Below are 27,851 nucleotides of genomic sequence, written 5' to 3'. Positions count from 1 at the left end.
CGGCCGCAGGTAAGGCCCATTCTCTAACACACTACATTTGCTATAATAAATTTAGTCCAACTCATAAAGCTTTCTTAGCGGCCATCAATTCTCATGACAAGCCAACCAGTTATACACAGGTAGTCAAAGATGAACGATGGATTGAGGCAATGGACAAAGAAGTTAAGGTCCTAGAAGAAAACAAAACATGGGAAATTGTGAGTTTGCCTCCAGGGAAGAAAGTGGTTGGATGCAATTGGGTCTACAAAATTAAGTACAAATCGGATGGAAGCGTTGAAAGTTTCAAGGCAAGGTTGGTTGTACAAGGTTTCACACAAAGATGGGGAGATGATTATATAGAGACTTTCACTCCAGTAACAAAGCATGTATCTGTTCGTGTCTTTTTAGCAGTGGCAGTAGCAAAGGGATGAGAACTTCATCAAATGAATGTAAATAATGCGTTTCTGCATGGTGACCTCAAAGAAGAAATTTACATAAAGCTCCCACCAGGCTTTAGCTCCGAAAAACCAAATGCAGTATGCAAGCTACAAAAGTCTCTATACGGCCTAAAACATGCCTCTAGAAACTGGTTCGCAAAGTTGACAGCATCCTTGCGTGAGTATGGTTTCAGGCAATCCACTGCGGAAAGCACTCTCTTCATATACAGAAAGGGAAACATCTTTCTTGGTCTCTTGGTGTATGTTGATGACATTATACTAGCTGGGAACAGTTCAAAAATGTGTGCAGAGTTCAAGGCGTATCTCAACAGTTGTTTCAAGATAAATGACTTAGGAAATTTGAAATATTTCCTTGGAATAGAAGTAGCTCGGTCCACTACTGGATTGTTTCTGAATCAACGCAAGTTTGTTCTGGACATTTTGAAAGAAACTGGACTGACTGGATGCAAACCCATAGACACCCCAATTGAGCAAAATCATCATTTGGGGTACGACAACGGGGATTTTCATTATGATCCAAATCAGTACCGAAGATTGGTGGGACGACTATTGTACCTGACAATCACGAGGCCCGACATTACTTATGCTGTGCATGTGCTTAGCCAGTTCGTCCAGCAACCCCGAGTTGAACATTGGAACGGCCTGATGCGCGTTCTGAGATATCTCAAGGGATGCCCAAGGCAAGGTATATTGCTAAATAGTGAGAATGATATGGTATTGCGAGGATACTGCGATGCAGATTGGGCAAGTTGCCCTTTAACCAGAAAATTAGTAACGGGTTTGTACTTCCAACTTGGTTTTTCTCCTATTCTTTGGAGGAGCAAGAAACAACCCACAGTGTCTAGATCCTCGGCAGAAGCAGAATATAGAGCTATGGCCATGGCTACTAGTGATGTAGTCTGGTTGCGGAGACTATTGAGTGAATTATTAACACCGCAATCAGGAGCCACTAGTCTTTTCTGTGACAACAATGCAGCTTTACACATTGCAAATAATCCCGTTTTCCATGAGAGGACTAAACACATCGAAGTAGATTGCCATTTTGTACGTGAGAAGCTGCTTTCTGGCGAAATTTTACCACGCTACCTTCCATCACATTTACAGTTAGCGGATTTGTTCACTAAAGGTCTTGGCAAGCGACAATTTCAATTTTTCCTATGCAAGTTGGGCATTTTGGACCTTCATGCTCCAACTTGAGGGGGAGTATTAGGAAAGTGAATAATATCCTCTGATTTAAGAAGGTGTACAATTAGGAAAGTGTATAATATCCTCTGAATTAGGGAGGTGTATAATATTTTGTTAGACTTTCCTTTTCTTTTACTTACTATTGTTAGACTTTCTTTTTCCTTTTACTTACTATTTTTCTGCCCCATAACTTGTATATATATTGTAGCCTTCGGCCCTTCTTGTATATGTTTTCTATGAGAAAGAATTTCTCCCACTAAAAGTTCTTCTCCTTCTCTGAGTTCTGCTGTTTTTAGTTATCCCTTTCTTATGGTTTTTATAATTCTGTCTTAATTATTATGCTCTTCGTAGTTTTCTCAAAATCTCTATTCGGTCTTTCTATTTCTTCCCCTTTGTTTGTTCTACTCTCATTTAGACTTGGGCTTTTGTAGAACCAATTCTCTCTTACTTTCAAACTCTCTACGTCAATCTCTTAATTGTCCCAGGTGTGGACTCCATCGGTTCTCCATTATTTCTTGGTCTTTTCCGCTTTTGTTAGTAGATTTTTTTTTTTTTTTTTTTTTTCTGGTCAATGAAGCACAGTGATTTTATTTGATGAGTTGAGGGAATCCTTTCATTCTGAAATTTTTTTCTAAGCACAAAATGCACCTAATAGGCGGAAAAGAGGGATGTGTAGTCTTTTGGACCAAAGGTTCTTTTTGTTTTAACCATCCATATTAGCTGATCTCTATGGCTACAACCGATATTGGTGGTTCACTTATTGTTCCTCAGTTGTAACCTTTGTTTTGGAATGGTAGGTCTTTGTCTAACTGGTTGCCTAAACTTAGTTCTAAACACTCTGTAGTTTCAACTTTCAACCCCACTTATTTATTAGAACTGACGTGGTTTTATGTATTATTCAACTAGAGAATTGATTTCAGGGAAGAGGGCAGTGCCAACCTGATTCTGATTTTGAGAATTTCCAGAATTGATGCCAAATAAGCCCTTAATTTGTTAATGACAAACTTATTGTTATGTGCATTTGGTTTGGGTTTAGACTTTAGATGATTCTAGCGTCATGAATTCTAATGGTTTTGCAAGCTATGTTCAGGGCATTTTTGGCTTTGCAACTGTAGAACTTACTCTTAAACACCTTCAAGTAAATTTAAGATTTTAATGGCAGTCCATTATATCGATTCCTGTATTGACATATTGGGTAAATGCTTTTAGTATCACATCCTCCATTACCCCATATACGACGAATCTGATGGGTGCCTCAGCCAACTAAAGGTGTTTAAAGTGTTGCCAGTGAACACTCAAAGGGAATACAATTTCCAGAATGACATAATCCTCAAACTGAAGGTCTAATTCAGAAATGGAGGTGACGATTTGTGATCCCGCCTGTCAATCTTTTCAAATTTGGTTTAAATCCCACAGCTTTTCTTTTCCAGCGAGGGCTATATTGGCCTAATTGGTGCTGACTCAGCCTCTGATCACACATCACCAGTTAATTGTGATAAGAAGTCAGCATCAATAGGCATGAACCAATTCTACTTTTCTCGAACGAAGCCCACTTCCCCCAGCCCAAACTTTATGCGGCTGTTTGGCATCGTTGCCATTTCCTGGAGCAACGGCGCCACATCGGAAAAAATGGTGTTCTAGGAAATAGGCATTTGTTTGCTCCAAGTCATACTTCGGAAATCGGGGAGCCATGGCTTGGAGCAACGTCAAATCTGGCGTTTCCTAGAACTGCAATAGGGCAGTGATGTGGCACTGGATAATGGGTACCAGTGCTGAAAACGTTTCCTAGAGTATTGGTACCAAATAGAAAGAGTTGCTGTTGCTCCAGGAAACATCCTACCTAACAGCAACGATTCCAAACAAAAATAAAGAAAAGGTGCTGCAACTGCAGCATCGATGCCAAACATATACTATATTTTTTTGTTTCAGTGTTAGGGATGACAATTACCTCGTCTCCATCGATACTCAGCTTCTTTAACCCGATGGGTCAGGGATGGATATTGCCTTGATAGGGATAGGGAGTGAATTCTGCCACGACTCCGATTATATATATTAAATGTATATATATATAATATTATTTTTATCAAAATATATTAAAGATATTTTTATATTTTAAAAAATTTCTTTCATTTTTATCTCTGACAGGAATCGAAATCAAAGACAGGAATTTATTTCAAAATTAGAATCGAAATCAAAGACAGGAATTAAAATCATCAAAGAACCGGCCTTGTTGCCATACTTATTCAATGTCAATTGTCAACTGTCTTATGTTCTAAAATCGGACTGATTCGATGGAGGCTTTGGTTTTAAATTTTACTGGGTTTGACCCATAAAAGCCCGCTTTATTTATAACATTTATTGCTGTATTAATTTTTCTAGTTTGCTCAAAGTAGTAATAATTGTTGCATCCGTCTCTCTGAAGCTGCACTACAAGAGCTTTGATGCTTTTAATTGGGATTGATGAATCTGACTTATAACAGCTTGCCCCCATTAATTAATCTGAACATCAAAATAAAAAGAAGCAAACGTCATGCATTGTTCTGTCGGAAAATTGAAACAACTTTATGCTTTCCAGTTTCCATGGGGCAAAGCTGACTCAAGATTGAAGAGTTGTATTGAAAAAATCAAACTGAGGGTTCCAAAGTTCAGTTTTTGTTTTATTCCTCACAAGCCACAAGGCAATAACCTAATGCTCTTTGTTCTCTCCCTTTGCATCTAAAATCTAAATACAAAACTTGCATTTCAATCCATTAAATCCATTTTCTTCATTTAAAAGGAAAAAAATAAGTCAACTGTTTTCCCTGTTAAATTTCAGAGTTGTGAGGGAAAAAGTCCTGGGTTCTATTAAAACAAGTCAGGCTTTGTCAATTGAAATGCTACAACAAGTTTGATATGTGTTAGAGAAATATTGCTGTATTTGGTTTGATAAAAAATAAGAGAGAAACAGAAAGTTGAGAAAAAGTTAAGGAATTTCACAAAATTTGTGCAAAACTTTACCTGAACTTTACTTTCTGTTTCTCTCTTATGTTCTAACAAAACAAATGCAGAAAGAGAAAATTGACAAGAGAACTAAGAATTTATTTCTTATTATAATAACTATTTATTTCACAAGTTTTCTTCTTGTTCATACTTGCAGGGAAGATCATATGTTACACTTCTCCATCCCAAAGTTCCTCTAGTGACTTGTATTGGCCGTTTGGAGAAACAAATGCTTCTCCTCTTAATCCTTTCTCTTGAGGAATTTTCTGGTTAATCTTTGTCAATTCTTCCTCGTTCAACTCCCAGTCAAAGATTTGAAGGTTCTCATTCATTCTGTCCTTGTTGAAGCTCTTCACAATGGGACTCACTCCCTGCTGATAAATCCACCTCAGTGAAACCTGTTTACATAATAACATGTAAATAGAGTGTTTGTCAATTTGAACATATGGTGGAAATGAACCAGTTGGGGAACTGTATTTATATTTCAATACCTGTGCAGGGCTCTTCCCCTTGGCCATGGCAATATCTTTCAGAATTGGGTTGGTCAAGACCCTATGTGAACCCCATGGAGTTCCATTTGCTCCCAAAGGTGACCATGCAGCCACATGGATCCCTTTCTCTCTGCACAGGTCCCTCAGTTTGTTCTGTTGCCATGTAGGATTCATTTCTACCTGAAATTTTTGCATTTTCATCAGTTTCATCAGAACCCCATGATCATAGTTTGTCATTCATAGTCATTTGTCATCATGTGTATGCCAATATGAAGTACCTGGTTCACTGCAGGGGGGACAGAGGCATGACCCAGAAGATCAGAGAGTTTCTTGCAAGAGAAGTTGCTGACACCAATAGATTTGGCAAGGTCCAGACTATGACACTCCTCCATTGCTTCCCATGTCCCCTTCATATCGAAGAGGAGCAGGTCTTCCTTTGCAAAATGGATAGGGTGAGCTTCATGTTTCACCCTTACAGGCCAATGAACGAGATAGAGGTCTACGTAGTCCAGCCCAAGTTTCCTATAAAAAAATCAAACAGTTAGCACATCAGAATGAACCTATAAATCTGATTAGTGCAAAAGTTCTAAGACCAATACAGAACTGAAGAGATGCCTTGAGGGCGGGGAGGACGAGATTGGGGTGGGCGTCGGTGCACCATAACTTGGTAGTAATGAAAAGATCGTCCCGGCCAGCGATCAGGCCTTGCTTGAGTGCCTCGGCTATGGCTAGGCCTAGAGCCTCTTCAGTCTGGTACAGGGAAGCAGTGTCAAAATGCCTGTAGCCAAGCTTGATGGCGTCAACGAAGATGGAGGAGAGAAGCTGATTGGGAGGGAGGGGGAGGGCTGCTGTTCCCAGGCCTAGCGCTGGCATCCTATGGCCAGAACTCAATACCACCTCCGGAACCATCTTTTTCTCCTCTTCCTGGTTTTCCATCTCCTGGAATTTTGATGCTCAGAAACAGAGACAGGGCCATTTATCTCTCTGGAGATCTAGCATCACATTTATTATTGACTGCATGTGCCTTAAACTCTTATCAGTATTAACCTTTGAAAATTAGCCACATGTCATGTTATAATAACTCCTAGTAGTATTTAATATATAAGGAAATTGTCTAAAACTCACCATAAGTTTTCAACATTTCCCTTAAACTCATCACAAATTTTTAAAATGTCTAAAATTCATCATAAGTTTTTATTTTCCAGAACTCACCTTCCGTTAGTGCACCGTTAATGCTTCTTAACAGAGGTGTCTATGTCAGCATAAATAACAATTTTCATGACCAAATTACCCTTGAGTGGCGAGTTAGAGGAAAAGTGGTCTTTTTCAGTTTTCAATTTTCTTGTTCTTTTGCATTTTTAGTATTTTGTTATAATTTCTGATGTTTGTTATAATTTATGTTTTTTTTTTTACATTTTCTATTTCTTACAATCTATAAATTTTCCTGTCTTTTTTGTTATTTATTAGTAATTTCTGTGTTTTTCTATAATTTTTGGTGTTTTTTCTACAATTTTTATTTTTTGATTTTGTTTTTAATTTCTATAGTTTCTATAATTCGAAAATAATTTTTTATTTTATTTGCAATTTCTATATTTTTTGTAATTTCTATGTTTTTATGTATTTTATAATTGAAAATATTTTTTTGGCCTTTTTCTTTTTTTCATGTCTAAATATTAAAATGGTAATATATTTTGTATATATTTTATATTTTTCTATGAAGGTTAAAATGGTAATATATTTTGTATATGTTTTATATTTTTCTATGAAGGTTAAATGGTAATATATTAACACCCATTAGTCTATTTAACATCAAGTTAGTGATTTGGTGAGTTTTAGACTTTTTGAAAAGTTGCGGGTGAGTTTAAGAGAAATGCTGAAAACTCATGGTGATTTTTAGACAATTTCCCTAATATATATAGATGAGTCAAATGGATACATTTCATATGATATATATTATTTAACAATGCTTTGAACCTTGAGCTCAGTTTGGAAGGAATACAAATACAAATATGCAGAGTACAAAATCTTATATTTTGTATTATTTTGTATACATTTACACTATACATATTTGTATTTGTACTCCTTCCAAACTGAGCCTTGGTTTTTACAAGTCAGAATCTTCTCCCAACAAATAGGTTCAAACACCCTTCCAACATAATTGATACCGTACATCTCATAATAAATGGTGGGTGTCAGTCTCATGGTGAGATGTCATGTTGAAAGGGTGTTGTAATGTGGAAATCGAATCTAAGGCCCCATTTGGTTCGCGGGAATAGGGGTCTGGAATCGGAATGTGCTATTCCGATTCTAATTGTTTGGTTGGGCGGAATTGGAATCTCATTCCCATTCCTGTTGGAATGGCATTCCCCCATTTGAGGGAATGTCCATTCCCTGCCCCTCCCTTGGGAATGAAATCTCATTTATGCTGATTTTGATTCCCATTCCCTTTCCTGAACCAAACAGACTATGGGAATGAACCATTTTTCTGATTCTGGAGGATTTCGATTCTGATTCCAACGACGAACCAAATGGACCCTAAGATTGATTTGGCTTTGCGAGATGTCTCTATTTGAAGAGTCTAGGCATTGTTTCGTGAAAAATTTTATATACTGTACTTTGAAAGGAAAAAAAAAAAAATTCTGGTAGTTAAAGCATCAATTGCCTTTGGAGATTATGTAGGGAGCAGTTCATGATAGATTGATTGCTAAGTTACACAACAACTTTTGATATTCAGAAAGAACTTCTGGGGCTGACAATGGGTTGGCTTATCTTACCAAACCAAAACAAACTGACATAATTGTGTTTGGTACCATTGACACTTCTATTTGCAACTTTTTGTGTTGTCAATACAAATATTTGAGAAATTGTGTCACATCACATCAGATGATTATTTCCGCTAAAAGAATATAAGCATTAGGCTAGTGTTGGCATTTATAGTAGAAACATATGTTATCGGGAAAAAGCAACAATGGTACCCAATGTTGTATTAATAACTCAAAGCATTTGTGGTATAAAATAAATATATATATTCTCATAAAATTTATATTGACCAATCTAAAAGGTTGTAAGAAAATTCAGTGGTGGTAGAATTGAAGGGGATTCTCCACTTATCAATAGATTGCTAAAACAATAGCAATCCTCATCAAAGAGCCACCTCATCAAAGAAAATTCAGGGTGGAGGTCCCTATCCACCCTGTTTTGTAGATGATTCCCTGCCGTCCTCATCAAAGAACCACCTCAAACAATAGCCTATGAGAATCAAACATTTCCCCTATTTGCTCAACCACTCCCCATTCTCTCTCTTATCCTTATGCTTCAAAAATGAATTTTAAACTAAAGTTAATAATGATAATGAGGTTGAGAGATTTTAGGGCGTATTAACTTAGACTTAACCAAATGGGAGTCCTTAAGTGAGAAATCCAATGGCCACCACATCGAAGGGCCACAACTTTATGGATCATGGGGACAAACCAGAAGCTTCTTGAGTCTGAACTAATGAGACTCAGTCGAAGATGGGGGAGGACAATTAGCCCAAAAGTATTGATTGCAAAAGATGGAAGGGGAGAATAAATCCTCAGAAGTCGTTAAAAAGGGAGGGATTGGGTCTCCAGTTGAACCTGCACCTCAACCAGCAAGAGAGAAATGGAGGAGGAGGGCCAGTAACCTAGAGTGATACAGAGAGGAGAAAGTGAGAGAGGGGTAGATTCTCTACAAGTGAATTTGGGCCTCCGGTTGTATCAGTGAGGGAGAGGAATGAACCAGAGAGGGGGGTGTGTTGGATGTGGGTTAATAAAATGAAATGAGTTTTTGGAGTCCAAACTGTCGGTTAAGTCTGGACTTTGTTAATTTCAAATTCTTGTGGCGTGTTTGAATTCTTTTGGGAGGGATAGAAAATAAATGATGCTAGTTTCGAATCTTGCAGAGGCCTAAAATTAGAGTTGATTAATTGAGTAAATGAAAATGTAAGATACGTGCACTTTGAAAATCATTATATTATATTGTATCAAATAAACCCATATCTCAATTTGTTCTATATTGGAGTTAACATGTTCATCCCAATAATATTTGTAAACTTATTTAGTATGTAATTTAGTAAGATATTAATGCCATGTGAATGACTTATAGGTATATATCCATTGGAATGCATTGAGTCACGATCGTATAGGTATACAAGCATTAGAAATAATTATAAATTTAGGATTGGAATCGGAATCGGAATCCAACTGTTTGGTTTGGCAGATCTGAATATCATTTCATTATTCTTCCATTTGAGAGAATGGCCATTGTCTTCCCCTCTTTTGGGAATGAGAATCAATTCCAGCTAATTCTGTTTCTAATTCCTGTCTTAATCAAACAGGTAGGAGAATAAACCATTCCAACTCTGGTGAATTTTGATTCCAATTTTGACTAAAACGAAATGGAACCTTAGTTAAAGATATAAATATATATTTGTTGAGTTGGGAAGCAAAAAGAAGGGGAAAATAAACGAATCACAAAGTCCAAAGAAGAATACACAATATCTTGTGAAATTCATTAATTTCAATACAATCGAATATGGTTTTAGGAAATAGAGTAGCTTTTATATCATCGAATTTAGGTAAATTAATGAATAGTAATATTTTGTAGCACAATTCAAAAACATTAATAGATCTCTTAAACTAGTGTAATGACACGTGGTACCTGTTTTAGCTATTATTTTGGGGTCTCTTTAAGTTTTCTGACAATTGCCGTTAAATGCTAACGGAAGAAAACGAAATGTCAAATTTGCCCTCTTCTTTATCGAACAAAAATGGTTTTTGTTCTTACTTTCTCTCTTTCTCTTGCTCTGACCTTCGACGATTTACAGTGAACTAAAGTGACCCACGACAATCGGCGACGGCAGTTTTGCAGCGCTGACCCTCGGCTTCTCTGGTTCTCTCTCATTCTCTCTGTTTCTGACGAAAACCATTTTGTTCTTCTTTATCTATTTCTCAATTTCTCTCGCTCATACCTCCGACAATTTACTGAGAACTACGGTGACCCACGGCGACCGGCGACGACAATTTTGCAGCGGCAACCCTCAACTTCTCTGGTTCTCTCATTCTCTCTGTTTCTCAAGGAAACCATTTTCATTCTTCTTTCTCTGTTTCTCAATTCCTCTCGCTTAGACCTTCGATGATTTACGATGACCTACGGCAACCAGTGACCGGCGGTTTTGCAACGGTGACCCTCAGTTTCTCTAATTTTCTCTCGTTCTCTTTGTTTCTCACTCAAGCCGCCAAGCGGTTGAGGCTCCATCTACCTCCGACCTTTGATGACATCTAAAGACCTCCGGTAACCTACATCGACCTATGACGACTGACGATTTTGCAACGACGACGTACAGACCACAACGGTGACATACAGACTATTTATGAAATTTTTTCTCCTCTACTGGTGAATCTTTAATTGCAGCGGGGGTTTTAATCACCGGCGACCATACCACTACAGATCCACCGGCAGTTTTATTCCCCTTTCTCTTGACTATGACACCACCACACCACCATTACTGGTGGCGGTGAAAATGGAAGTGGTTCCATTTTCTCCCCTGTTTTGCCACCGCCGTTGGTTCGAGTTGCAGTGGCGGTAGCAACTTCCTTTCTCCCTCCTTCCTCTTCTTCTTTTTCTTTCTCTCCTTTCTCGCCACCGCTGTTGCAATTCGAACCAGCGGCGGTAGAAACTTCATTTCTCCCTCCTTCTTCCTCTTTTTTCTTTTTATTTCTTCCCTGTTTCGCCGCCGCCACTGCAACTCGAACCAGTGGCGGTAGCAACTTCCTCACTGGATAACAACTGGATCTGAGTACCAGCCAATCTGAGTACCTACATCAAAATTGCGGATGAGAGATGCTCAGATCTGGGCTTGTCGAATCTGAGAGATACTCAGATCTAGGTTCCTTCTAGCATCTAGGATTGCTGTTTAGATTTGGGCTTGCCGAACATTATTTCTACTTTGCTTTTTAGACCCTTTTGGACTCAAGGGAAGTTGAGCTTTGCCGATAATTTGCAGATGATGACAATGGTGAGGATGGTGGAGAAATAAGGAGTGGAACGGTTGTAGAGTGGTTCCCTGTAGTTGCCACCGGGAGATGGACAAAGGGAAAAAATTGAGTTTTGAAAAGAATTCATACATCACGTGGTGTCACGATATTAACTGATATTAACGGTAGGGGTAGAATTAGTCAATTGATAAAAATCTTAAAGATACAACAAGACAATAGATAAACAATGGGGGTACCATATGTCATTATGCTAAATAGTAGGGATAGTTTAAGAGATTTAGCCATTCATGATCTGATACAAGAACATGATGAAATTGCGGGTAAAAATTCATGCTTTGGATGCTAGAAAAGAAAAATAAAAAATTGCTAATATATGAGCAACTAGCCCCATTAAATGAATTTCTTCTTCTTCTTCTTCTTCTTCTTCTTCTTTCTACCTTTCTATCTTTCTATCTTTCTTTCTTTCTTGTGTTTGTTTTCATCTTTATTTAGTATCATTTAGAAATTAACATTTTTAATTATTTAATTTGTGTTTGTTTTCATCTTTATTTAGTGTCATTTAGAAATTAACATTTTCAATTATTTAATTTGTATTGCCTTGTTATCATTTAATTGTTTTATATTTTGTTAATTTGTTTTCCCTCTATTTATTTCATTTGCTATTTTTTACATTAGATTTTGTTTGTTCTTATTATTTTATTTTATTGTTCATTTGCTTGTAGAAACAAGTATTTCTCTTTGGAAATTTATGTCAATTTTTTATTTTTTATTTGATTCAAAGGATTAAGAATTGCAAACGGAAAACAAGGCGAAACAAACCTACACCAAGAGAAAACTAGCAAGAAGACTAAGCACTATTAGGACAACTATGCCAACTAGAGCAACCAACAATATCCTCCCATAAGAAAGAGCATAAGTCAACCGGCGTGAGTCTAGTCCAAGTATTACCTAGGCAAATAAAATTAAAATTATGAAGAGGGAGGGGGGCATCTGAAACTAACATTGTGTGACCCAAATTTGCCAACTAGTTAGCTGCATGTTTGGTTTCTCTGAATACATGCTCAAAGGTGATTGTAAGTTAATGAGATCTGCACAATTCAAAACATTCACCAAGATGGGTTTGTCATTCTTGGGAAAATCTTCTCGTCCTTGTGGATCATTAATAATAATGCTTGAATATCCTTCTATGATAATTTTTCTCCATGCAAACCTTGTTGCTATATGTATTGCTTCAAATGCTGCACATCCTTAATCCATATTAATCGACCATCTTCCAATATTTCTGTTGTGTACAACACTTGTCCATAGGGGTGGCCACGAGCTAAGCTTTTTACGAACAATTCGAGCTCAGTTGAGCCCAGTGAAGCTCGTCTCGTGAGGCTCGCGAGTCTAATCAATTCTAGTATAATAAATAAATAATTTTTATTATATATACATGCATACATATACATATATATAATAATTTTTATTATATATATATATATATATATCAATAATATCTTTTATTTATAATATTTTTATTTTTATGTATAATAGTAAATGATTCTTATAATTCTTATTTTTTGTATGAAAAATAAAAAATATTTTTATATGTATAATTTTTATTTTTAGAGAGCTTGGCTTGCAGTCAAGCTTGATCCAAGCTGAGCTCGAGCTCAAGCTTGAGCCTACACTATTTTTGCGAGTTGAACTCGAATAACCAAGTATTTGTCTTGGCTTAGCTCGAATTCACCCCTACTTGTCCATCCACATCCCAATATACAAATCCTATCACACATCTTTCATCTATGTATCCTTCCCAAAGCGTCAAAGTTGATCTTAACTTTTCTAGCTACAGGGGGCGCCAACAAACCTAGACATCTCTTGGGGGCTTTGTTGACTTTGAGCAACATCCAAAGAAAGGTGAAGAACATGGAATAATGAGTAGTTGTTCTTTCACCCCTACTTGTCCATCCACATCCTAATATACAAATCCTATCACACATCTTTCATCTATGTATCCTTCCCAAAGCGTCAAAGTTGATCTTAACTTTTCTAGCTACAGGGGGCGCCAACAAACCTAGACAACTCTTGGGGGCTTTGTTGACTTTGAGCAACATCCAAAGAAAGGTGAAGAACATGGAATAATGAGTAGTTCTTTCTATTAACATTAGAGGAATTTTTATTACCAAAGCCTTTACCATTTCTATTTTTTTTCTAACCAAACCACATTGTTATGCTTGTTAGTTCCAAAATGTTTTTCTTTTGGTTTTCCTTCACTTTTCTTAACTTTCTCCACCATTTGCCAACCTCATATGTAGATTCTACACTAGGTAAAAGTGGTTTAAAAAATCTATAGGTTTGATGTGCCAATTGACAGGTTAAGAAAATATGGTTAATTGTTTTTTTTTCCCACAAAATGGAGAGTGAATAGCGATCTCCATCCCTCATCTTCTTAGGCTTGACTTGCTTAGTAGCTTTTTAGTTAGTAACAAATATTTGAAAACTTTTATTTCTGGTGGGCATTTTAACCTCCATGTTTCTTTTGATGTTCGTTGTCTCAGATTCCTATTTACTTCCTCTCCAATATGGTTGTAAGCATGAAAGCTCCTTTTGGGTCTAGTCCCCGTGCTATCTCATCCTGTTTAGAAACAGAAGGGACAGGAATAATTCTGATTTCACCATATATTTTCAAGAACAACATGAAGAAATTTATCTTTTATCCATTTATGTTCTCCTGGTCTATATAATTTTTAGAGATTCCCCACTACTAACAGTTGGTGGGTTGACTAACTCAAAAAGGGGTCTTTCTCTAGTCTAATTATTCCTCTGGGTATTATTTTTTCACCATTTCCTTTTCTCCATGTTATTTGACACACCTCTTTTCTGACCCAAATGAGTATTTGAGTGTTATTGATGCTCTCTAATATGTCCGTTTGACGAGACTTGATATTTCCTTTGTCATAAATAAGGAGTGTCAATTCTTACATTACCCGATTGAAGAGCATTGGTGTATTTCACAATGCATACTTTGATATCACAAGGCTATTATTGATTTTGGTCTTCATTTCATTGCATCCTTTGCTCTTCAATAAATAGGATACTCTATTGATCGGGTTAGTTGCCTGGATGATAGAAGGTCCATAGGAGGTTACTCTATTTATCTCGGCTCCAATTTTATTGCCTAGAGTTTCAAAAAGCAAGATACAATTGCTCGCTCTAGCATGAAGTCTGAGTTTAGAGTGTTGGCAATTCAATTACTGAAATTCTTTTGGTTTAACCTCTTCTCATAGATTTGGGCTATTCTGCATTTCCTCAAATGGCTTGGTGTGATAACAATAGAACCACTTATTTGGTTATTAATCCCATTTTTCATGTTCGAATTAAGCATGTTGAAGTCAATTTTCACATCCTTCAGGACCTCTCTGCCTGCACTCAATTTTTGCTTCGTCCCCTCTCCAACCCATTGCTTAGGCTCTGATACCTGATTAGACCCCCCTAATCTCTTTAGAATATGTCAAAACCCTAGGAAACCAAATTTCATCCCATTGTTAAATCTACAAGGTTCCTGTTCGATGGTCACGATTGTGCCACATCACCACTGCTATCACATGAAACAAAACCTTTAAACAACCAATCGCACCAAATTTCAGCCTTAAATGCCTTGATTCTGTTATTCATTCATAAAAAATCTATCTTAATGAATATGACTCTATGATACTTTCTAAGCCTAAAGCCTATGATCCATATGACCATGAAATGATTAAATCCTCCTAATAGCCTCTTAATTCAAATCCATGTTTCTCTATCCAATTTTAGCCTAAGACTCCTCCATTTACCCATTAATCAGACCAAGATTCTAGTTCAAACCCTCTTATAATTAGCCGGAATACTCATATCCTAAATTCCTATGGTTCCAACACATCTAAACTCATCAGATACTCCCATTAGACCCCAAATATACTAGTATACCCATCCATCAAATTTTTTACCCCCAAAAGTACCATTTTACCCTCCAACCAAAAAGATTCCAAATTGAGTTTTTTCATTAACCACAATTATCTTATTTCAAAATCTTCATCACAACACACTATATGATACCTCCAAATTTCCCTATAACCTTCATAAACCTTCTGATCAACAATCCATCATATTCCAAACCTCACAATACCTATTTTTTTCCTTAAAAAGATTCAAAACCAATCACTCACGTTGCTCGATACATTCCAAATTCAATATCACCATTATAACACATCATCCAAAACCTCAAAACCCCATAAAAGCCTCCTGATTGGTGACTCATCAAATTTTATCCACTAAAATGACCATTTTACCCTTTAATTGAAAAATTCCAAATTGACCATCTTCGTCACCTTATACTCTCCAAATTTGAGATTATTGTCACAACACATAATCCAACACCTCTAAACCCCATAAAAACCTCTTGATTGACAATCCATCAAATTTTAATTCCTAAAATGATCATTTTTCCCTTTACTTGAAAAGATTCCAAATGGATCATCTTCGTCACTTAATACTCTCCAAACAAGATCACCCGATGCCTCTAAACCTCATCAAAACCTCTGTTAACCTCCAAATCAATGACCCATCAAATTTTAGACCTTAAAATAACCATTTTATCCCTTATTAAAAAGGATTCAAAATAGACCACCCTTATTGGTTATTGCTTTCAAAATTTAAGATTTGTGACATGACAGGTCATCCAAGTCTTCCAAACCCTACCAAAGCCTCTGTAAACCTCCTAATTAACCACCCACTAAATTCTAAATCCAAAATACCCACTTTGCCTCTCCATAAAAAATATTCTATTTCAATAGCTCTCACTACTCGATATCCTTTCATTCACAAAATTTACACTAACTCACACTTTGAAACTATCAAATCTCATTAACACCTTATGCAAACCCCATACAACTGTCACTTTTTAGAAACCCTAGGTCCCCTATCCTTTTCTAGAAGTCTTAAAACACTCCCCAACCCCTTCTATAAAAATGCAAACCTTGTTTCCCTTAAGGGGACTTACACAAGAAAGGAAAGCTTCTTTTTTAACCTAAGAAAGAAGCCAAATTTGAACTAAACTAGAAACTCCCCCTTTTCTCCTTAGTCTCATTCGAATGAAACCATTCTAGGCTCCCCAAAAATGTTCCAAGATCTTTCTACGGAGATTTGAACAAAAAATCTTCCTTCTGTCCTCATCCCTCACCTAAACCTAAATCTTCCCTTGTCACCATCTCCTTCCTCACTTACTCTCACACCAAACCCTAACTCATCATCCTCTTCCATCTTGAATACCCTCCATTGAAATATCCATCTTCCCTCTCCTCCAGTTTCTCCCAAGAAATACAAAAAATAAAAGAGAAAGACCCCACATCTTTTGGCCAAGAGAAGGAGGAAGAAGTGAAGAAGATTGAAGAAGTAGTTCAAATTTAGCTTCAAGCTTGAAGCCCCCATCACAATGATTTCACCATAGCATTTTCAATTTCCTTTTGCTATCAATTGAATAGAGAACATCCCTAATATCCTGCAAAAGTTTGGCTAACAATATACCTCTTATAGCATTGTCAATCATTTGAAAGAAAGGCCACAAAGAGGTAGTGCTTCCAACCTCTCTCATAGGACCCTTAGTCACTTTAATTTACCTTTTTTTGGGCTATTTTTCATGCCTTTTATGTTAAAATAGCCTAGGCTGAATTGTTATATGCTATTTTTGCTCTATGCATTGGTATGTTTAGCATATTTTTTTTCTTGAGAATGCGCGAGGATTACATGTAAGAATTTAGTTTTAGTGGATACATTAGCCTTTTTTTTTATTTCTTCTTCTATCTAGTTTGCTCTAATCACTTAGAATAATGTAGTTTTTCTTGTTTTTTTTTTTTTGGCATGTAGGATTCCGTTTTACCTTGGCATTCACCATAATCAAATTCCTTTTGTTTAGAACACTTTACTACCCACTTGTTTTCATTATGTTTTGACCCAAGGATTAAAGTATCGACATCGGGTATTGTATCAGACCACTTGGATACAAATAAGGATACGAGTATGGATATGCTTTGGAAACGCATGGATATGAATGAAAAAACATGGAGACACTTGGATACATTACGAAATGCATATAAATTACATAAATATATTAATAACATTACATTTAAGGTTAAAATAGTCAAAATTAACGTATAAAGGCATAGGAAATGTATATTCTAATGGTATTTGTGAATAAATATAATACATTTAATATAATGGAATGCATAGAAATCATACAATTTTTATTGATAATGTATCAATCTAGAGTCGTAAAACATATTATATAAAATTTCACAAATTAATACATATACAAAGTTATTATTTATTTTCAATTGAAGTTCATGTCACAAAACACATGCAACCATTATATGTAATTATTATATCAATTGCTTTTTATTTTTATATTTTTACATTTTAACATTCCCTAAATAATCAACTAAAAATTAATTCTCAAATGTTTGGTAAACAATATTTTTATTTTTGTAAACAATAAAAATGTTATTATAAAATGTAATTAAAATATCAATTAATAATTTATAAAATATATAAACTTAAATTAAACTCTCTCAAAGATACTAAAATTTCTAAGATACATATCATATGAAAATTCATAATTTTTAATTACTAAACTCATTATATTATTATTTTTATAATTTTATGAAATAAATTATCATTTTTGTAAATAATAAATATATTTTTATTTAATGCAAATTAAAATATTAATTAATAATTTATAAAAATTTTAAGATACATTTCACATTCATATTTATAAATTTTAAGTACTAAAATTATTACTCTATTATTAATATTTTTATTTGTATAAATTTTATGAGATTAAAAACCTCCTTTTGATATGAATGCAGATTTGAGAAATTATTTACTCCATTAATTTATAAAATATTAAATTTGAATAATATTATTTGGGGAAAATCTATGCTACGAAAAAGATATGGTATGGAAAGAGTTTTGAGCAATCAAAATCCACCCATGAATTTTGATAAATAACACCTGGATCATTTATTATTTAATCTTTACTTGGAATTGTTGAACATAAATACATGGTATTTGTTAGGATTAAATGTAGACCTCAAATAAAGAATTATTTTATTTCACTCTCTAACCAAACCTAACGGTTGTTTATTGGCATACAGATGTGTTCAAGTCTACGCACATGTGTATGATGACTAGGGTTCAAACCTCGTTAGCCACAACTTTTTTAAATTAGACGTGTGAAAGTGTAAAAACGTGAACCACTTGTGTATCGGTCCATACCGGCGTGTATCGACTGATACAATATGATATGGTCGGATACTGATGTGTATTGCTCCGATACGGACGATTCAGGGGATACATACCTATTCATAGCATTTCCCGTATCTCCTATGACCGATACCGATACGATAGACCCCGTATCCGACATATCGTATTGATATTTAAATCCTTGTTTTGACGTTCTCTTCATTGAATTTCTTTGTGCATGTGATTGGAAATGTTCCTTTTTTTTCCTCTTGTTCATTCTATCCTAGCTGATGCATGTTGGGGGTTCTCTAATGAAGCATGATAGTTGAAAATTGGTCATCAAAGGGAACTTATGAGTAGGAGGCCTATAAAGGAATAAAAAGGGATTGGGATGAAATTTCATAATTTTTTTGCTTCCCTCTAGGAATTAAAAGGACTGTGGCTTGTAGGAGACTCTCTTGGATAAAAAGAAAAAGAGGGAGGGGAGATCCCTACCTCACTTTGTTTCAAGAGAGGATTTCGAAAGGACCGAGAGTAACAATTTTCAATTGATTACCAATCATAATAAGAAAATCCCCACTTACACGTTGGAATTATGAGAGCAAACTTGGGTTTCTTTACTTGTAATTGGGGGGTTGGTATCAAACATGAATCAAGGGAGAAGGGTGCCTCATACCTTCCCTCTCCCTCCCATCTGATACTTAGAAATGTCTTTTGGACATAAGAGTTTGTTTTTTGAGAGGCCCATCACTCCCATGTTTTTCAATAGATGGGTGGCGGCTCCCTTAGAATTTAGCAATGAAGTGAACCCCAAATCAATTGGGATGTTCACAAAATGGTGACTCCACTAGGGATGGAATGATATGTAGGTTGAGTGGAAAAATGATTTCTGCCCACCTCAAATTTGATTTTCAAAGTTGTCTAGCTTTGTTCCCTTGTTTTTGAAACTGTTTAGGGTTGTTTTTTTCTCTTTAATCAGCATTTTCAGGTCTGAAATCCATGTGACTACTTGTTTAGGTCCCAAATCAAGAAGTTTAAGTTTCTATCTTAAGTGCTTCTTAAAGCTTGCTTATTTTTGTTTTGGAATTTCTCTACTATGTGATCTTTTTTGTGTTTTTCTACTATTGTCATCAAGGGGATGAATTGAGTTCCCCATCACTTCCCTCATCCTCTCGTTTCTTTTTAAAAAATAACTAGTTTTGGACTTCTCTTGTTGGTTTTCCTATGAATTTTATTTCGAGTCTTGGTTTGAATGGTAGAATCATTACTAAATGGATGAATTAAAACCTTGATTTCATGAGAATTGTCATATTACTTAGAGCTTGGATTTGGATTTGAATGCATGATATATGTCTCTCTTTGAAACCCTTCTGCACATTGGACTTGTTTGTAGATAAATTAGCATAGGTAGTGTGTTAAAATGCTATCATGTATAGATTGATTAGTGGTCCATCTAGTTTACTTATCTTGGCCCTTTAGTCTCTCTTAAGTGTGAATTTGAAATCAAATTAGAATGCTCTTAGTCTCCCTCTACTTGCTTGAAATAGGAGAGTAGAGAAATATTGATTGCTATCTTGCTTTAATATGCTTCACATATTATGTTGTTGCTTGAGAATAAGTATTTTGAAGAAGGAATAGAATACTTTGCTTCATATCTTTCATTCATTTTGTTTTAAGTGCTTTGACTTCTTTGTTTGTCTTTGAATCTCACCAAAATGTGGGAGGGATCAAGAATAATCAAGTAGGATGTGGGTTATCACTTGAGGACTTTGTTATTCTCTTGCTGAACTTAATTTGTGGATTCTTATTGATCATCATAATCCCTTCATTGTTTATGGCGAAGAATATGCTATCAAGAGGTAAACACTTAGACACCGTTTGGCGATCTTTTTGCATGGTCTTTCAGCTGTTTACAAGTCAGGAAGACCGAAAATCTAGCCTCCAAAAGACACGGCGTCGAAAAGATGCGCGAAGCCCATTTTGGGCTGATTTCAGAAAGCTCCAAATGGAGCTTTTTGCGTATTTCATGTTTTAATCTGACATGAAAGACCTGAAATGACGCACGAAAAGATGTGCATCTGCCAAACAGTCTTTGGGCTGCCCAGATCTTATGTCAAAAGTTCAATGTGTCTATTGACTGTTAGAGCTACGAGAAGATCTCAAAAAGACTGGCCAAATGGGCCCTTATTTTACAAATGTTCCTTTTAGATTCATGATAGCTTGAGTGTATGATGCATGTTTCAAAGTATCAATACGATACGCCCAATATGGGGTGTATCGTATCGTATCTTTTGAAAAAGATACGGTCCGAAACACCTTTTCTTGGTGTTTTGGACCCCCAATTTTTTAATAATAAAAAGCATGCTAAAAGCTTCCCAAAAATCCAAAATGTGAAAAAAAACTAAAAAAAAATGAAGTTTCAGCCGTTTCTAAGTACCGATACGATATGATCAAAACTCGTATCCTATCGATACTTTGAACCTTGGTATGATGTGGGTTTTGTGATAGAAGAAAGTTGTGTACCATTAGACTGATGTGTAGGGCCATGACATATGTAATCTCGAAGATAGCATGGTGACCTTCGAATTCGAGTTTTGACTCATGAGCAGTAGTGGTATTAGAGTTATTATATGCAGAGTTGATATCAAGTCCACTGTGGCTGTTTCAACCCTAATAGTAGGCTCAACTTCAAATTGTTGATTTTGTGTGTCATCAATGCCATCATCATTTTGTGGGAGGGGTATGACCAAGCCATTAGAATCATTCATTTGAGTTGTCATTGGTAGAGCAGAAGATGCAAACAGGAATATAGTCTCATAGAAAGTGACATCTCAAGATGTACATACCCGTCCTGTGGACAAATTGTATACACGATAGTCCTTTTGACCATGTGGATAGCTGACAAAGAGACACCTAACTGCTCTTGGTGCAAATTTGTCATTGGAAAGAGGTCGTTCTTGGGCATAACATAGGTATCCAAATGTTCGAAAATGATCATATGTTGGTTTCTTGCCAAAGAGTAATTCAAAGGGAGTTTTTCCATACAATAGTGTAGATGGTAGGTAATTAATGATGTATGTGGCTGTCAACACACATTCGCCCCAAAATGAAATGGGTAGGGAAGCATGGAAACATAGAGCTCGTGCCACCTCTAAAAGGTGGCGATGCTTTCTCTCTACAATTCCATTTTGTTGGGGAGAATCAACACAAGAATGATTTTGAACAATGCCATGTGCAGAAAAAAAATTGTAGAAGTGGAGCAGAGAAAAATTCTTTACTATTGTCCGATCTAACCTTCTTGATCTTGTAGTCAAACAATGTATGAGGTCGAATGGTGTTGATGCTCGGGAGGAGCTTATTGGAAACAAAACACATATGTGCTTGGCTTGTTCATAAGCATTACAAGCATCTTTTATTGTAGGTGAGAGTTTGTCAAAAACAAGACTCGGTTGTTGAGTAGAAGCATGTCCAAGTCGATTGTGTCATGTCCGATAGTCTTTACTAGTACAAGAAGAAAGAACAGTAGTAGGAAAGTTGCGATAAAGTATCTACAAATAGTAGATGTCGTTGTGCAGTTTTCCTTTACTCATCACATTGTGGGAGACTAGGTCCTGTATCACACAATATTCAGAAGAGAATGATACTGTGCAATATAGTTGAGATGCTAATTTGCTGATAGATAGCAAATTGTGTTTGAATTTTGGCACATAAAGAACATCCATGATGATCAAACCGGGTTGAAGAAGAAGAGAACCTTTGTGAGTAGCACTCAAGATTGATCCATCAGGTAAATGTATTAAAGGTTGCATACTCAATACTTCAGGATTTAATTGCGGATCCTTGTTGGAGGTCATATGATTGGGCGCTCCATTGTCCAAGATCCAAGTGTTCGAACATTCGAGGGAGGAATTCTTACCAGCCATATTAACCACGACAAAATGTGCCTTTGTGCCTTAGCCGAGTTATCGGTGAGAATTCTTAAGAGTTGAGCATACTGTTCCCTAAGGAGGTTTGCTATTGAGGTTGACTTTGTGCATGTGAGAGGGTCAGATTGCACATTATTTGTTGTAGATTGGTTCTTGGGCATTTTGCCTTTGTTCCACCCTTCCGGATAACCAATTAACTCGTAGCAACGTTCTTTGGTTTGATCCTATTTCTTGTAGTGGTCACATTTGTACTTTGATTTGGAATTGTTTCGACTATTCGGTCGTTGCATTGAAGTACGGAAGGCAGCGACATTGGGAATCATGGATCCCTTTTGTGAAAGCAATGCTTGGTGTTTTTCTTCCTGAATTACCAAGGCATATGTGCGATTTATACTTGGAAAAAGATCAGAGGAAAGAATACCAGATCGAACATTATTAAAATTGTCATTGATACCCATCAAGAATTGATTCAACTTATCTCTTTCACGGTTTGTAATTATTTCTTTAGCAGCACCGTAGGTATAGTTGGGAATTGGTGCAAGAGTCACGAGCTTGTCCTAGAGCCCCTTCAGCTTTGTAAAGTAAGAAGCAATTGAATCCTCCCCTTGGTGGAGGAATTAAAGATTCCTTTTCAACTCATGGATTCATGGAGCATTGTTCTAAGTGAATCTTTCTTGAAGGTTAGACTAGATCTCTCTCGCGAGTTCAGTATAGGCCACACTCTGGTGTAATTCGCCAACAAGAGAGTTAAAGATCTAGGAAACAACCATGGAGTTGCATTTTGACCATGATCGATTTTTAACCGAGCCAGGTGCAGGTCTCTGGAGTGATCCATCCACGAAACCGTACTTGTTCTTTGCCTTCAAAGCATTTCTCATGGCTCGTTGCCATGTAGAGTAATTATCCCTTATTAAGGGATAGGATACCAGAAATTGCCCCAGGATTGTTTGAGGGATGCAAATGGTATGGTGAACTTGGATCTTGATGATCAGACACGATCAAAGATTCAAGCAGGAATATGAAACAGAGAGGTGAAAACTAGACGCATGATGAGTTCTTGAAGAAAGGTCGGAAACTCAAACACGCGATGAGTTGATGGAAAGAATGTGTGATGGGTTTTGGCACCATCGTGGAGTGTGATGGGTTTTGGCACCACCGCAGAGTGCGATGAACTTTGGCACTTGGCGTGCGAAGACAAATCAATTGGCACAGAAGTACAATGAGGTGAGGATCGCACGCTCCGATACCATGACAAAATGATGCAAGCTTATGACAGAACGATGCAAGCTCACAGATTGAATGAAAAGTGATTTAGTATTGTCTCCGATTATAATTTACATATTTATATATACATTAGGTCGGTGGTGTGATAACCACTTGCCAATTTGCTTGCCATGTGGGAAAGATTAGTTACAACGGATAGGTTTGTCTTTTCCTAACATCTTTTCTTCTCATTTGCATTAAAATACCTTTTTATGGCCCAGATTCTTAGCTTGTGATCTTTCTCAGTCTCAACTGCAATCACCTTTCATCTGAAATCCTAGCTCACCTTTCTCGGTAAAATCCCAATTCGTGCATCGCCTTTCTGCAATCACCTTCTTTATTAAAATGGTTGGCTAATAGAGTCGTTTCCTGGAATTAAACATAAATTGTCCTCTTTGTGGGCACCACTGCCCTCTTCCTTTCTTGACGTTAAACCTCAATTGATGGAATCATTGCTGAAGCCACCATCGGCTACATTCATTGAGTAGAGAATGGTCACGGTTGTGCTACCACCTGTTCCACCTTCCAACAACGGTTACGTCACCATTGTTGGTACACACTCCTTCTCTCCTTCTCTCGACCTTACTCTCTCTCCCTTTTTTTTATTATGCTTTATTTTAAAAATTTGAAGCAAAATAATGGGTAAAATAGTCTTTTTATCTTTCTATAAGACATTGTTAGAAAACTTGGGGGGTACTCTAAGACAATATGTAAATAGTAAGGATAGAGTTTGTCAATTAACTAAACCTTAAGGGTAGTTTATGAAATTTGCCCTAATATAATTATATAGTTCAATAATACATATAAAGGCCTCCTGATTATTTTATAATTTTTGTTATATATTATGTCCAAAAGGATAAATTTCATATAATTTTGGTTAAAAGTACTTGTTTTATCAACATAATCATTATTGTTAAGGTTATGTTATCAAAAATAAAATTTTAATTTGTTATGAACTTAATTATTATGAAAGTTAATATAGATCTTAAGTATAATCAGGTCAGATCCAATTGTCTTAATTAATAATGGGACAGTTCTAGTTAGGTTTGTCATTTAGAACCATACTAGAGGGGGCCCGTGCTATGTATGGGTTTTATTAAGTGAGATTGGAACAATAGAAACACAAAAGAGTAGATAACTTTTTTATATTTTAAATTTTTAAATAAATAATAATTATTTATAGTTTATATACTACTTTTAATAACTTTTTATAATACAAAAATAATAATAATTAACTTCAACAAAATTAATAGTCTAATCTCTAATAAATAACAATAATTTATAATCTCCAATAATGATTGAAAATTTATAGCAAAAATATATAATTATTAAAAATAAATTTATAACAAAAATACAATAATGGTCAATTTAATTCTAGGCAAAATTAGAATCGAAATCATCGTAATCAGAATCATCTATTCCTACCTAGTGCTTATTTGGTTCTGTTCAAAATTAGAATCAAATTCCAATTGATGTTATTGGGTTCAAGTAGAATTCGAAATCAAAATCAGCCGAAATTTGTAAATTTGCCTGTTAAAAGGTGAATTATTTCGTTAAACGCTTTCGTCATAAAGACATCAAAAGCCTTGATTTGGCTGTTTCAATGCATGGCTACAACAATGTAATTTGTAACGTTATAAGGATTGGGTGAGGGCGGAAGTGAGGTAGTTGGCCATTGAGGGACGCAAAAGGTTTAAAAATTATGAAAATAGTCCAACAAATTAAAAATACATGAAAAATTGATGAATGGCCCTCATGCAATCTATAGCTAATTTGGTCATATACAATGTTTTAAAAAACAATCTAGAAATAGAATCGTTTTGGGCAACGGTTTTTGAGTCAACGGTCTGATTGTCAGGTTTGAATGTATGACCCGTTTTAACAGTAAAATAAAAAAATAAAAAAATGGTCAACAAGTGTGTATCAGCTGTGATTGGATTAACAGAACATAATAGAGAAACAGAAAGTTAATATGGTCATATATATAGAAATAAAAAGGAAGAAACATTCATAGAAAGAATTCACAAGTTCATATATTCTCATATATAGTTTTTTGGGAAAACGACAAAAAACTAGAAGAGCTAAAATTACATCTCCATGTATAGTTGAAAAGATGACCGTTACTCAATCCCAAATTTCTTCTATTGACTTATAAGGCCCGTTTGGTGAAACAAACATTTCTCCTGAAAATCCTCTTCTCTGAGGAATCCTGCTTATCTTGTCCAATTCTTCACCACTCAATTCCCAATCGAAGATTTGGAGGTTCTCTTTCATCCTCTCCTTGTCGAAGCTCTTCACTATTGGACTCACCCCTTGCTCATGTATCCATCTCAGTGAAATCTGTGGACAGAAAGCAGTTGCATCATCAAAACACAACGAATTAAGTGAACAAATACCAGATAAATTATCATTTAATAATACCTGTGCCAGACTCTTTCCCTTGGCCATGGCAATATCTTTGAGAATTGGACTCTCCATGACTGCAAGGGAACCCCATGAAGCTCCATTTGCCGCCAAAGGTGACCAGGCGCAGACATGAATCCCATTCTCTTTGCAGAATTCCCTCAGCTCGTTCTGTTGCCATGCAGGATTCATTTCAACCTGAATTTTTATTTATTTTTTTTGCATTTTCATCAGTTTCATCAGAACCCCATGATCATAGTTTGTCATTCATAGTCATTTGTCATCATGTGTATGCCAATATGAAGTACCTGGTTCACTGCAGGGGGGACAGAGGCATGACCCAGAAGATCAGAGAGTTTCTTGCAAGAGAAGTTGCTGACACCAATAGATTTGGCAAGGTCCAGACTATGACACTCCTCCATTGCTTCCCATGTCCCCTTCATATCGAAGAGGAGCAGGTCTTCCTTTGCAAAACGGATAGGGTGAGCTTCATGTTTCACCCTTACAGGCCAATGAACGAGATAGAGGTCTACGTAGTCCAGCCCAAGTTTCCTATAAAAAAATCAAACAGTTAGCACATCAGAATGAACCTATAAATCTGATTAGTGCAAAAGTTCTAAGACCAATACAGAACTGAAGAGATGCCTTGAGGGCGGGGAGGACGAGATTGGGGTGGGCGTCGGTGCACCATAACTTGGTAGTAATGAAAAGATCGTCCCGGCCAGCGATCAGGCCTTGCTTGAGTGCCTCGGCTATGGCTAGGCCTAGAGCCTCTTCAGTCTGGTACAGGGAAGCAGTGTCAAAATGCCTGTAGCCAAGCTTGATGGCGTCAACGAAGATGGAGGAGAGAAGCTGATTGGGAGGGAGGGGGAGGGCTGCTGTTCCCAGGCCTAGCGCTGGCATCCTATGGCCAGAGCTCAATACCACCTCCGGAACCATCTTTTTCTCCTCTTCCTGGTTTTCCATCTCCTGGAATTTTGATGCTCAGAAACAGAGACAGAGCCATTTATCTCTCTGGAGATCTAGCATCACATTTATTATTGACTGCATGTGCCTTAAACTCTTATCAGTATTAACCTTTGAAAATTAGCCACATGTCATGTTATAATAACTCCTAGTAGTATTTAATATATAAGGAAATTGTCTAAAACTCACCATAAGTTTTCAACATTTCCCTTAAACTCATCACAAATTTTTAAAATGTCTAAAATTCATCATAAGTTTTTATTTTCCAGAACTCACCTTCCGTTAGTGCACCGTTAATGCTTCTTAACAGAGGTGTCTATGTCAGCATAAATAACAATTTTCATGACCAAATTACCCTTGAGTGGCGAGTTAGAGGAAAAGTGGTCTTTTTCAGTTTTCAATTTTCTTGTTCTTTTGCATTTTTAGTATTTTGTTATAATTTCTGATGTTTGTTATAATTTATGTTTTTTTTTTACATTTTCTATTTCTTACAATCTATAAATTTTCCTGTCTTTTTTGTTATTTATTAGTAAGTTCTGTGTTTTTCTATAATTTTTGGTGTTTTTTCTACAATTTTTATTTTTTGATTTTGTTTTTAATTTCTATAGTTTCTATAATTCGAAAATAATTTTTTATTTTATTTGCAATTTCTATATTTTTTGTAATTTCTATGTTTTTATGTATTTTATAATTGAAAATATTTTTTTGGCCTTTTTCTTTTTTTCATGTCTAAATATTAAAATGGTAATATATTTTGTATATATTTTATATTTTTCTATGAAGGTTAAAATGGTAATATATTTTGTATATGTTTTATATTTTTCTATGAAGGTTAAATGGTAATATATTAACACCCATTAGTCTATTTAACATCAAGTTAGTGATTTGGTGAGTTTTAGACTTTTTGAAAAGTTGCGGGTGAGT

The 27,851-nt window shown here is 35.9% G+C and overlaps 2 protein-coding genes across 2 annotated transcripts; both read right to left on the bottom strand.

The window, feature by feature from the left end:
* Nucleotides 1-4,679: 4,679 nt before the first annotated feature.
* Nucleotides 4,680-6,078, bottom strand: LOC104611101 (rhazimal reductase 1-like). The gene is made up of 4 exons (XM_088902506.1): nt 5,697-6,078; nt 5,371-5,614; nt 5,093-5,272; nt 4,680-4,999 (listed from the first exon to the last, which is right to left on the bottom strand). The coding sequence occupies exons 1-4, from the start codon at nt 6,026-6,028 to the stop codon at nt 4,772-4,774; spliced, it is 984 nt and encodes a 327-aa protein (XP_088758632.1). The 5' UTR covers nt 6,029-6,078; the 3' UTR covers nt 4,680-4,771.
* Nucleotides 6,079-25,512: 19,434 nt separating this feature from the next.
* On the bottom strand, nt 25,513-27,062 carry LOC148792217 (rhazimal reductase 1-like). The gene is made up of 4 exons (XM_088902391.1): nt 26,596-27,062; nt 26,270-26,513; nt 25,980-26,159; nt 25,513-25,898 (listed from the first exon to the last, which is right to left on the bottom strand). The coding sequence occupies exons 1-4, from the start codon at nt 26,925-26,927 to the stop codon at nt 25,683-25,685; spliced, it is 972 nt and encodes a 323-aa protein (XP_088758517.1). The 5' UTR covers nt 26,928-27,062; the 3' UTR covers nt 25,513-25,682.
* Between the last annotated feature and the right edge of the window lie 789 nt (nt 27,063-27,851).

Source organism: Nelumbo nucifera, chromosome 4, assembly GCF_055504915.1.
Source record: "Nelumbo nucifera cultivar China Antique chromosome 4, China Antique-T2T, whole genome shotgun sequence".
In the NCBI taxonomy this organism is placed as follows: domain Eukaryota; kingdom Viridiplantae; phylum Streptophyta; class Magnoliopsida; order Proteales; family Nelumbonaceae; genus Nelumbo; species Nelumbo nucifera.
This window is presented reverse-complemented; position numbering and strand designations above follow the sequence as displayed.